This window comes from Morone saxatilis, unplaced genomic scaffold (genome assembly GCF_004916995.1).
Source record: "Morone saxatilis isolate NCDOM2014 unplaced genomic scaffold, NCSU_SB_2.0 Contig15, whole genome shotgun sequence".
Taxonomy (NCBI): Eukaryota; Metazoa; Chordata; class Actinopteri; family Moronidae; genus Morone; species Morone saxatilis.
This window is the reverse complement of record NW_023339707.1, coordinates 21,007,356-21,019,170: the sequence shown is the minus strand read 5'-3', so window position 1 is coordinate 21,019,170 and position 11,815 is coordinate 21,007,356. Positions and strand designations below refer to the sequence as shown.

At 37.5% G+C, this 11,815-nt stretch overlaps 1 protein-coding gene across 2 annotated transcripts; it reads right to left on the bottom strand.

The window, feature by feature from the left end:
• Nucleotides 1-2,617: 2,617 nt before the first annotated feature.
• Nucleotides 2,618-7,774, bottom strand: dnajc5aa (DnaJ (Hsp40) homolog, subfamily C, member 5aa). 2 transcript variants are annotated; one of them, XM_035657405.1, is made up of 5 exons: nucleotides 7,657-7,774; nucleotides 6,649-6,777; nucleotides 6,335-6,548; nucleotides 6,048-6,219; nucleotides 2,618-5,127 (listed from the first exon to the last, which is right to left on the bottom strand). In XM_035657405.1, exons 2-5 carry the CDS (start codon nucleotides 6,756-6,758, stop codon nucleotides 5,021-5,023), a joined length of 603 nt encoding a protein of 200 aa, XP_035513298.1. In that variant the 5' UTR covers nucleotides 6,759-6,777; nucleotides 7,657-7,774; the 3' UTR covers nucleotides 2,618-5,020. The 2 variants fall into 2 exon arrangements, with proteins under 2 accessions (XP_035513298.1, XP_035513299.1); XM_035657406.1 differs by having other exon boundaries at nucleotides 2,618-5,124.
• Between the last annotated feature and the right edge of the window lie 4,041 nt (nucleotides 7,775-11,815).

Below are 11,815 nucleotides of genomic sequence, written 5' to 3'. Positions count from 1 at the left end.
ATTAATGTTCATTAATGTTCAATCTGAAGCTAATTTTAATTACTTTATACACTGCTAGCTTGTGAATTCCTGCCTGTATCTTAATTTTAACCTATAATATGTTTATATAATTAACCTATAATGATACATCATCATGCATTTGTTAGTTACATTTTGCATTGTTATTAATAATACGTTTATGTAGCACATAAGAGACAAAGCAACAGCCAGCTAAAACAACAAAAATAGAGTTAAACAAATGTATTATTACACATTTTAAATTAAAGCAAGTCTTAATAGCTGGTCTATTCATATGCGTCTGCAATGTGACTGGTAACTAAAGTTATAAATAATAGCGCAGTATAAAATAGTATAAAGCAGCAGAAAACCGAAAGCATGTTCTTAGGGATCATTTATTATTTCATACCTTTCTTGTAAAGATTGACAGTAGTGTGTCATTGGATGCATCATGGGTTGAAATTAGACTCAAATTAAAAATAAAATAAGATAATATTTATATTGACTGTACGACACACTGACTCACAAACATTAACTAAGTGGAGAACAAAATACTCGTAATACAGCCAGGACATAATGTGCAGACGAGGAGGAAATGTACGTACATGTATTCATATATGTATTACAGTCAGTCCACTCAGTGTTTACAGTTACAGTAAAACCTTTTAATGTGTGTAAATTCTCATTTATTATTAAAACTCCACAATAAGTTGGTGAAGTGAAAGAATTGTCTCCATCTGCTGGAAAAACACAGAGATACGTCTAGAACATCATGTCACATTGAGATAAATAACAAAGGATTTATCATCAGGAAGGTCTGTGTATTTGGTTTTATTACAGCGGTGGGATGTAAAAGATTTACTCAAGTATAAATTTGAGGTAATTGTCCTTTAATTATTTACTTTCATGGCTCTTTCTACTTCAACTCCATGCAGGGTAAACACTTGTACATTTTACTTCACTATTTTTATACTTTACACACATTTTGCATTAAAACATGTGAAGAGTTTAAAAAATATGATTTATTTCAATTAGCTGATTGACTGAAAATTACTATAAGTCCTTTTTCATGGGAAAACATTTCATGGTTTCAGCCTCAGATCTGTGAAAAATTACTGCTTTTCCTTTAAACCATTTTAATATATTCATTTATTTGTAATAGTTTTGAGGTTTGGACCGCTGGTTGGACACAATAAGCTTTGTTAAGGTGTCACTTTGGGCTGTGGGTGATTGTAACAGCACATTTCTCGCTATTTTCAGAGTTTTTACAAATCAAATAAACAATTGATTAATGGAGAAAATAATCAGCATATTAATCCATAATGAAAATAATCATTAGAGCAGAGTCGACACACAGGAGGTGTCGTCAAAGTTGCAGTCCTGTACAAAGTTACAATTGAGCTCCACCTCAACCAGTAAATTCTGCTTTAATGCACAAGTAATAATCTAATGATATTTATCTATATAGTAATTATAGTCAGTTATAGTCAGTATTTTTTACAGTAAGTGATCTGAATGCGTCCTTTACCAGTGACTGTCAGTTGCATTCTAACTGATACAGTGTAAATCAATATAAATTCATTTTATTTAGTAAAAGTGCCACATTTTGAGTTAATAAATTATTTAATATTTGTATTTAATCCATCTTTTAATGTTTTTCAGTCCCTCCAGGAAGTTTTGATGTTGCAGTCGCAGAAATCAATGCAAATTTAATCAATCTCTGTGAATTCTGCGCGTTCGTACTATTTTTTTCCAATTACAGCAAATTTCCTGCAAATTTGACCCAATCATAGAAGTCGCCTGCACAACACGTTACACCAAACATCACCAAACTACTAGTGAATTTATTCCAGTGAATTATACAGTGCCTGAATTAGACCAAAAAAGGTGCCACAACCCTAAACACAATATAGTTTTTTTTAAACATTTTTTAACAAGGACATTTTAGTGCTGTTTTCTGAGTGTTAAGTTAGCTTTATGATTACATGGAGACTCAGTTATGTAGGCATTTAGGAGTACCTCACCAGCATTGCTGCACATAGTTTTTTTTAAATACTATGGTCCAAAATCTGAACTTGCTAGAGTAGTTTTGCATCAAATTAAAGTCATTTTTCTGTGATTATTTCACAACTTCTATTGCATACCGCTCATAAAACATACTGAAGTACAGACCTTGGTGACCTGGTAGTATTCAATACTAAGTAAGGATACTCAAGATCAGAAGTGCTGGTATTTAGTACTGGTGGGTTATTTCAGGCACATTGAAAAACAAAATGCAATATGTGTTTTTAGAAAAGCTGCTGTGAAATCAGGAATATTAGGCTGCAGCAATCCTAAAAAAGGCCTGTGAAATCCTGAAAGAACTGGTTCTAAACATTCCTCAGTAGCAGATATAGGATGTATGTTTCTGTGCATGCTCCACCGAGCTTATTGCCACCAATGTGCAGGTCTAATGGCTTATTCTGTCATGTGATTTTGTGCAAAACATAAGTCACTGCAGCCCTCATAAATTCAGTAAGATCTCAACCTTCTCCAAACTATACAAACTGAGTGTGTTAACGAGAACTAACGCCGCGTTGTTCGTAACCTCAAGTGAAAGAATCTGATAAAGACACAATGTTCAGGAACATTTATTCAACAACAGCAAATCAGATCAATGATCCACTTGTTTTCTTCCAGACACACAATTACCATGCTACAACATAAACGTTAAGGTTTATACTTTATATGGGCCAAGTGTATGTACAAGCGACCATAACCATTAAACCATTTCTTGCTAAATTTAATGGTTACATTACAACACCATACCAGTTAAAATTATAGCCAATCATCATTTGAAACATGACAAAGTATGAAATAAATAAAATTCCCAAAAATGCATCATATAACCATTTCACTATAGTTACACTATATACTATGTTGTCTTTTTACGGAGTCATTTCCTGATCATTGATCCAGTATAGTTTTTTTAAACACACAGTGCATTCAACTTAGAACATTTACAGTAGCATTTTTCAGTATCTCAATGAAAAAGCCATGACAGGAACATCTATGTTTCATCAAGGGTTACAGGAAACATCATACAAGGGCCACAGAGGTCAACATCCATACCGTTAATAGCAGAGGGTGGGCAACAGGAGCTCACCAATTGTAAACCATTGAAACACATTATTAGCAATTATGAATCTGACAAAAGTGGCAAAGATGTTCATGGCAATTTATGGCAATTTGCGATTGTGTGGCAATATATGCGAAATTCAGTCGTATGAAAAATCTAGAGTCATTTAACTTGGAGCTGCCTGTAGCACTGGCTCACAGATGATATGCCTCACCAGGTTCTTACTCTACGTGGATTTTTAAAAAAAAAGTCAACAAACGATCACAGCATTGGACGAAATGTCATCAGACTTCAGCTCAAAACACAAGGTCTAAAAACAGGCTGGAAATCATATTCCTCACTACATAAAATATTCCCGCGTGGACGCTCTGTAGTCAGCTTTATTTCGCAGCTACGCAGAGCTGTAACATGTTTTTCCACATCACATTAACTACTTAACATATCTAAGACAGCTCAGAGTTAAAAACATGTCACCCTCTGAACCTGCTGCTGATAGAGATCTGTTATTTCTACTTAGGAACAGCTCTGATCAGAGTCAGCTGGAGCTCCTTGGCTTCATATAGCGCAACATCAATAAGTAAACAAAAATATCTGCATCGGATAATTAGATGAAACAAATATCTTTCAGTCTCAATGAGTTGTGACGTCTCTTAACAAAGAGCAGATTTATATCATATTATTCCAATAGCCTAGAAAATAAAATTTTCTCTACAATGAAAAACTGCATAATTAAATGATCAATGAATGTATGAGACTCTTTTAAAAGCCAATTTTTCTAATTCATGAATCCGATGTCAACATTTTTAAACACAATAAATCAGATATAACTGCTAATGTGACAAAAATAAAACAAACTAAAATTCTCGTTAGGTTTGACTGACAACAACAGATCAGCACAATAAACCTGCCACAATAGACGCATAATGCAAGAAATTATGAACCGACATGAAAGTTACATTGAAATAACTGTCATGACGATCTGTTTGGTGCTGCAGGAAAGACAGTAATGTCGTCTCTATCCCGCAAGAATGAGCTGAAATAAAGCTGAGGCGGAGGAAAGAAAAGCCAATTCTAATTGACTAAAGTAGAAATGTTACGTCAGCAGGCATTCAAGAAATAATGTCTGCAAATAAAGCTCTGTGCCTTAACAACCTCATGATTCACAATAAAAACACTCAGGGGGAGCACAGTAAAGACAAACACAGTGCCAAAAACGTACTCTGACAGTGGCAGGTGGCATTTTCAACTAAAACAGAACTGATTGCAAATCAGAAGTAAATATATGACAACTCTGTTCTTGAAGGTTTAATGATCGCACCGACCACCTCAGCGCACAAACACCTCTCTAACCAGCACCTCCCTGAGCCATGGCTCTCCTCTCCTTTAGCATAAAACATCACGTAAACGTCACCCTCCTCCTCCTCCTCCTCCTCCTCCTCGTGAACTGTCCTCATTTGAACGTATTGCACATATGTATGCACCAACAGTATGAGTCTTGCAAAGTAAAAATGTTGCTAAAGATAAAATAAAAATCTGGAGACCATGTTTTATAAACAGTGCATGCTACACCATGATGCAAAATGTGGGAGAGGGAGAGTAAGGTAGGCGACCTGTGTGGTTAAAGGCCAAGAAATATAAAAGAAGAAATAAAAAGGAAACTACAGAGTGGTTTCTCTATTCTTCTCGTACTAAGAGGGGGGGGATAAATTGTGGACCAATCAGGGAAGGGGGTGTAAGGGATGTGACTTCATTAGTTCCTTTCATGGGCCATGCTTACTAGTCCCTCTCCTCCGCATGGCTCTCTTTCTGAAGTGGAAAGAGGGATCACCCCTTTCTTTCATCTCACTGAGGTGGAGCAGGGAAGCAGGCAGGACCGCAGGCCAGGATTGACGGGGGGACGGAGGGTTAGTTGAAGCCGGTGTCGGTGTGGTAGGAGTGGTGCCCATCCGATGTTAACTGGGTCGTCTCTGTGGCTGATGGCTGCAGCATTATAGGGTCACCCCCAGCCTCTGCTTGACAGACAGAAACAACATTTTCAGAGTTTGGGTTGAGACGTGCAGAGTGGCTCTTCAGCTCCTCTCCAGTGGCTCGCTAATGCTCCAAAAAAAAAAAAAGATCATCTCACATCTTCAACCTGGTTAAAAAAGCTCAGAAACAGCACATACATTTATTTTTATGACTTATTAATGAATTTTTATTTTGTTTTACAAGTGGTATAAAGGGAACTATTATCTTGATTTTATTACACAGCCCTGCATTGTTAAATAACAATAAAATAACCTTGAAGATATCATTGTTGTAGGCCTAAAGTGATTCTTACACTCTCCAATTGTAAACACGTGTAGCCATTATACACCGAATAAAAATAAAGTGTTTCAAAATGTGCGTCATGTGTTACATCCTGAACTGCCGCCTTTTCCTCTATATTTTGCCAAAACTAGTGACTACTGGTCTTGACTCTTGCTTGGACAGATTTGTTTGCTTTAAATATGGTCAATATGGTCATTGATTTCAAAAGGAAATCATCCCACCCACCATCTCAGACCCTCATCAAAGGAACTGGCACTGATAATAACTTGAAATTTGGATGCCGACTATAAGAAGGGACAGAAACAATTGTACGTCCTTATGAAGTTAAATGTTTGCTTAAAAGAGGCTGGTACAGTGACAGGTGTCCCACAGTTTGAAACTCTTTCCTCAGGCTGTAGATTTAGATGTAATTTAGCATCTTAGAGAGTGTTTTTATATTATTGTGATCTCCATCGCTGCTGGAGGGTGAGGAATTAACATTACAAGGCTCAAATATGTTTTGTGGCTCAGATTTTCTTTCCTTTTTTTGGCTAAAAAATGTCTCTTCTGGCACTAAAGGTTGCTGACCCTTTGCTCTAACAAATTAAAAACGGGAGTGGCCACACAGTTGATTCGGTCTCACCTCTCTCGTCAGACTGCAGCTGAGCCTCCAGGTCCTCTGGGGACACATAAAATTCCTGGTCTTGGCCCTCTCGGGGCCGTGGTTTACATTTGCCACAGCAGCAGTTACAGCAGCAGCACAGGCAGCAACAGAAGTAGCAGCCAGTGGCGAGGCCGCAGAAGACAAACAGAGCCTGCAGGCGAGTAGATCCATGGGAGGAAGGGAAGAGTCAGTGTGTGAGCAACAATTATAACCAGGAATAAAAGTGATCACAGAGCAGGTTAGTAGTTGCCTTTACTCAGTCTTACCTTTGCCCACCAGCTTGAAAGGACAAAGTAAGTATTGACATTCTCCTCTCCAAACTGCTCAGCCACATATAGTCCCAGAGAACCATATTTATCATAAATATTACGCTTCGTGGGGTCATTCAGAATCGCGTGAGCGTTGTTTATCTCCTTGAACTTATCGGCTGCCTCCGGATTGTCGGGATTCTTGTCAGGGTGGAACTTCAACGCCAGTTTCCTGCGTAGAAAAAGGTGTCAAAAAAAGACGATAGAGTAAAAAAACAGCACAGCATTTGGCAGTTTAGTGAAGTAGACTAAGTCACAGAGGGATGCCTCACCTGTAAGATCTCTTAATATCATCCGTCGTAGCCACCTTCTCAACTCCCAACACAAGGTAGAGAGACTCACCAGCGGTGGACAGAGAGCGCTGCCTCTGCTGTTCAGCCATAATGCCTCACGTCCAGAAGCTGGACACAGAAACAGAAAAACCTCCATAAGCAAAAATAGAGAACCTATTTGTTAAGACTGTGATATACATCTGTTCAAAAAAAAATAAATAATCAGCCGTGCAACTAACGTCAGGCCTGTACGACTGCAGGCAACAGCTGGTCTGTCTCGATTAAATGCAACTGTCCTGTACAAGCTATATGTGCCAGCTCTGTTATGTGTAATACAGGGAGAAGTAGAGAGCCATGAGAGCAACACGCTGGGTTTATCATATTTCCCTGCACTTATTTAATTTGCACAGTTCTTTTCAGTGTAATTGCACCAAAGATTCAATTGTCCGGTTACATTTCTAAATGATAATACTGTAACTGTGACATCTTGGCAGGACCACTGGCTGCCTCTGCTGCTGCTGTCAGTAAATCCGTAACACATCCATACAGTCAAACATGCTGCAAGAGGAAAACTGATGCTGAAAGTAAAAAAGAAAAAAGAAAAAAGAAAGACAAACCCAGTCCTGAGAATATAGCTGCTTCCAAATGGGTGTCATCTTGACACAAATGAATAGCCACCGGTCTAATTGAAGCCCTGTATAGCTTATTTCAACATTTATCACCTAAAAAAACAGTCTCTTCTGTCAAGTGGGTGTTAAATGTCCCTTTGATACGAATCACATCCCATTGTAAATAGTCTATAAGGAGGATTAGACGATGCTGGGAGCATAATCTCTATGCAAGCATCATCAGCAGCAACTGCTATAGCGCACAGCATCCATGTTGGTTTGCTTCCTGGCCTGTTCTTGATGCAAGAAAGGGGATGGATCGTCAGCAGTAATTTTCAAGGGCAAGGGGCAGTGTCTCGAGTAAAAAAACAAACGATGTAAATGCACCTTTCAGGCTCACCTTTCAGTCGGCTTTGATGCGCTGCAAAACTAACGATCCCAGCAGGTTGTAATATAAGACAGTGTTAGCGTGACTATGGCTGCATCTCGCACGTACCCGGACCCTCTCTGGCTCTCACTACGCAACCATGGACAGCTGCAGCAGTACGATGGTCCCGCCCCCAAAAACACCCCACGGATACCCGACGTGCGCGTTCACAGACGCACTGGGAGGATGGGGGAGAGGATGCTGGATGTAAAGTGCAGCAGTCACACACTGGGGATCAATATTCAATCATTTAGAGTAAATTCTACCTGATATCGAGAGTTTTCCACATCTATTTTTTTTCTCTGTTTATGCACAAGGATATTCTGGATCGATTTAACCAACTTTATAGAAAAATAAATTTAATGTTTAATGTTTAAATTAATATGTTTGATGTTATATAGGCGATGGAAATAACAATATTTATATGATACAAGTGAAAATTCAATTATTCATTAATAAAAAATAAATAAATAAATGGCCAGAAACCAAGCCAACTCTCACACACTTTGTTAATTTATTTTATTTATTTATTTGTTCATATTATATGGCACAATTTTATCAAATGTTAAAAATAAAAAAAAAAGCTGTCAAGACCTTGGCACTGTAAAATGCACATTTGTATTTTATTTTTATTTAATTATTGTTGGTTTTGGTTGTTCTTTTTAGTGTGTGATTTTTTACTGGCTGTGTATCTAGTTTGTACCTTTGTAGCTATATGAATATATGATATAAAGAAAGTGACAGAGCAGGATAGGAAGAAAATTCAAATTTGAAATTTAATTTAAAATTAATTTAAAAATGGATCAAATAGACTGAATTTAAAGGTTTTTGTAAGGAGAATATCGCTGCCACTCTCCTACAGTAACGTTGTATGTCCGTTAATTATAGCACAACGACGGGAAACAGGGTGAAATAAACTGTCAAATGGCAGCAAAATCCACCTACCAGCACAATCTAACTAATAAACACGCTATATATATTTATTTATTTATTTTTATCTGTACACAATCTGTAAAATCGACAGTTTTACGGATTTTATGAGTCGATCTATTTCCTGGCTCTGAGCAGTTGCCAGGCAACCAGAGGAGAATCCAGGAAGTGACCGGGCCGCGGCCCAGATCACAAATTTACTGTTTACACTTCAGTTTTTGTTCATATTAAACAAACAAGATATAAAATGTTGATTATTAAGTTTTAGTAACACCGTTTTTTTTTTTTCATTAAACATTTGACAGAGCCAGCCAGGCAATTTCCTCATCCAACTGTCCCAACAGAAAGCAAAAAGCATACAAAAGTGTAATTTCGTTGAACTCCTTTATATGTTTGGGGTCCACTTTTTTGTGGTTTTACATAGAATAAACTACAATCCTGCAGATTTGACATATGAATTCTGGTTAAGGGTCTTAGAGATGATGTATTATTATTATTATTTGTAACTGGGTAGAGGGCTCCTGCGAGGGACAGGTTCCTGTGGCCCCCTTTGACAGGCAAGATGAAGGTGTGGGTGTCTTTTGCCTCATCTTGTCAGGTTCTTTGAGTTGGTAACCTTGCTAGAAAACAGATTATTTACACCATGATAATGAAACAGAAGTAATCATTATGTGAATAAACTGAAACAAGTAGTACTATGTATATTTCAATATATTCATTATATACAAAGGCCTTTTTCACCATAATCATTTTGACATATACAGGAAAAGCACAGGTGTATACAATAAAAGAATATATGGCTTACTGGGACACAATAGTGAGTTAGTTAAGTTACAATGTCTGTTGTGCACAAAGCCTATTGAGTTCAGAAGCTTTACATTATCAGTGTGAATACAGAAAGTAGGCCTACTACGCAAGATTGAGACCAGCATTTGATGAAGGAACCAGCTGTTGTCAAACTGTCTGTCACTCTGAGGATGTGTTTAAAACATGAAAGAGATTCAAGCTACATTTCTAGGAAACATGGGATCTTAACAGATGGACGATCCAACCCTGATTTTAACCATAACCACTTGTCTGTGTGTGTCTAACCTCTCAGCTGTTGTCAAACATCTGGCTGAATGTTTGTGAGTGAGACAATCTACCAACTGGGGCGTCATGCCTGGATAATCGACAGGGAAAGTAGGGCAGATGTTGGGGAACCATCTAGGGGCCCCTGAAAGACACAGCTTTATATTTTACAACATATTTATAATTCTGTGCAGATTCTAGAGCCCATGTTTAATTTAATTTAAGAATTTGAGATAGCACTACCCACAACCATTACTAATGTTATTAATTCCACCTGTGGCTTTTCCTGTTATGTCAAAATGCCATGAAAAATTCCTGTAGTATTAATAATTTATATGCCATTTAGATACAATCTCGCACTTCTACAAATGATAGTACTCCACTGACTCATAGCTAAGAAACCCTCACACTCCCCTAACTCATACTCCCACAAAGACACACTAACTGTACATACATATTATTTATTTAAACTCCTCCTTTTGCATTGTTTAACCACAAACAAGTTTTATATTTATGTAACATTCAAGTCATTTTGTTCTTGTTCTCGTGTGATGCTTGTCACTTGTGTGACATTAGGTGTGCATGTGACAAAAGTATTTGAATTCTTGAGCTTTCATAAAGTGAAGAGTTTCCTTCACTAGCTGTACTTTTGAAACATGAGAAAGTGACGGAGGGAACGTGTCTGAACAGGGCGGAGGGACATCATGTGCTGCCAGAAAAGCTTCAATGTTCTTTGGCATAGATTCCACAAGTGTTCGAACTCTACCGAAGTTATGAACATCCTTCTTCCAAAACATACGACCTCATTGCGTGTGTTGATGACAGTGGAGAGCGCTATCTAACACGTCGGTCCAAAATCTCCCATTGCCCTGGGTGGATTGACCTGTCCCTAATTCCTATATGATGGAATAAACTCCCTAGTGTCCTACAAATTATGGCAGATTCTGTACTTCATGATTTATGTCCGTTGCAAACATCCAGTGCCAAAGCAGCGAGGCAGAGAGCAAAGGTGTAATGGATTAATGTGCCTACTGAATGGTCCAAAATTGACTTTGTAATCTGCCCATACGGTTGTTTGTTTTTGTGTGTTTGTTACATTAGTTTGATGTAAATTGATTTACTCGATTATCTAGGACAATGTACCATGTGAGCAGAAAATAATCTATAAAATTCTAAAATAATTAAAGTGTCAAAACTAGATTCTGAAGCAGGGCTCCTCTACCAATGTTAGCTTATAATTCAGGACCCACCTTGGTTGGTACTTAACTTTAATGGTGCACTTCTTTTGCAAATTACAAGTAATCAAATTCCTATTTTTCAAAAGTTGTCTTTTGGCCAAGGCAACCATCATGCAAAGTAGATGAGTGATTCTGAACCTGATACCCCCACACTGATACACGGACCACAGACCTGTATACGAGGGATGCCCGTCTGATAAGATTGAATTATTCCACCTATACTGTGGACAGACTATGAACACAATATTCATTCTTATACATTCTCTACGTGGGATAACTTTTAACCAGGGAAATAATGGTAAAATAAAAATATTCTACATTTAATACAAAACAATGTTAAGCAGACAAACAGTGTATAGGCAGTTAACCATGGCATTGCCTTACAGAAGTCACAGGTAAAACAAGTGGGACTAACAGATGAAAACACATGTAAATGTTTTTAATGCCTTTATAACAGGCCTTTAATGCCTTTAGCAGAAAACTCTTCCTCACTAATGTTTCAAATTGATTATTTAAACCAGTACAAATATTACTTCTATTGAATAACATATGAATTAGAAATTATTAATTTGATCATTTTATACTTTGGTACTGATGGTTTCTGTAAAATGAACTACAAAGGAACTTTATTTTCTGACTTCCAGGCTAAGATTAGTGAAGTAATGGTACAAAGCTAGTCTGTTCAAGGTGTTTAGCACTCAGGAGGCTCATTTGTGCCATCAGCCATCCGACTCCCAGCAACTCCCACCTCTGCAAATTAAGACTGTTTCACTTTAACCTGTATCTTTTTACACAAACTTACCTTGTAACAATTGCACATGTACAGTTATACACTGTTTGAAATATGTATTGCATACTATATTCCACTTTTAATAGGTACTGACCGCTGCAGA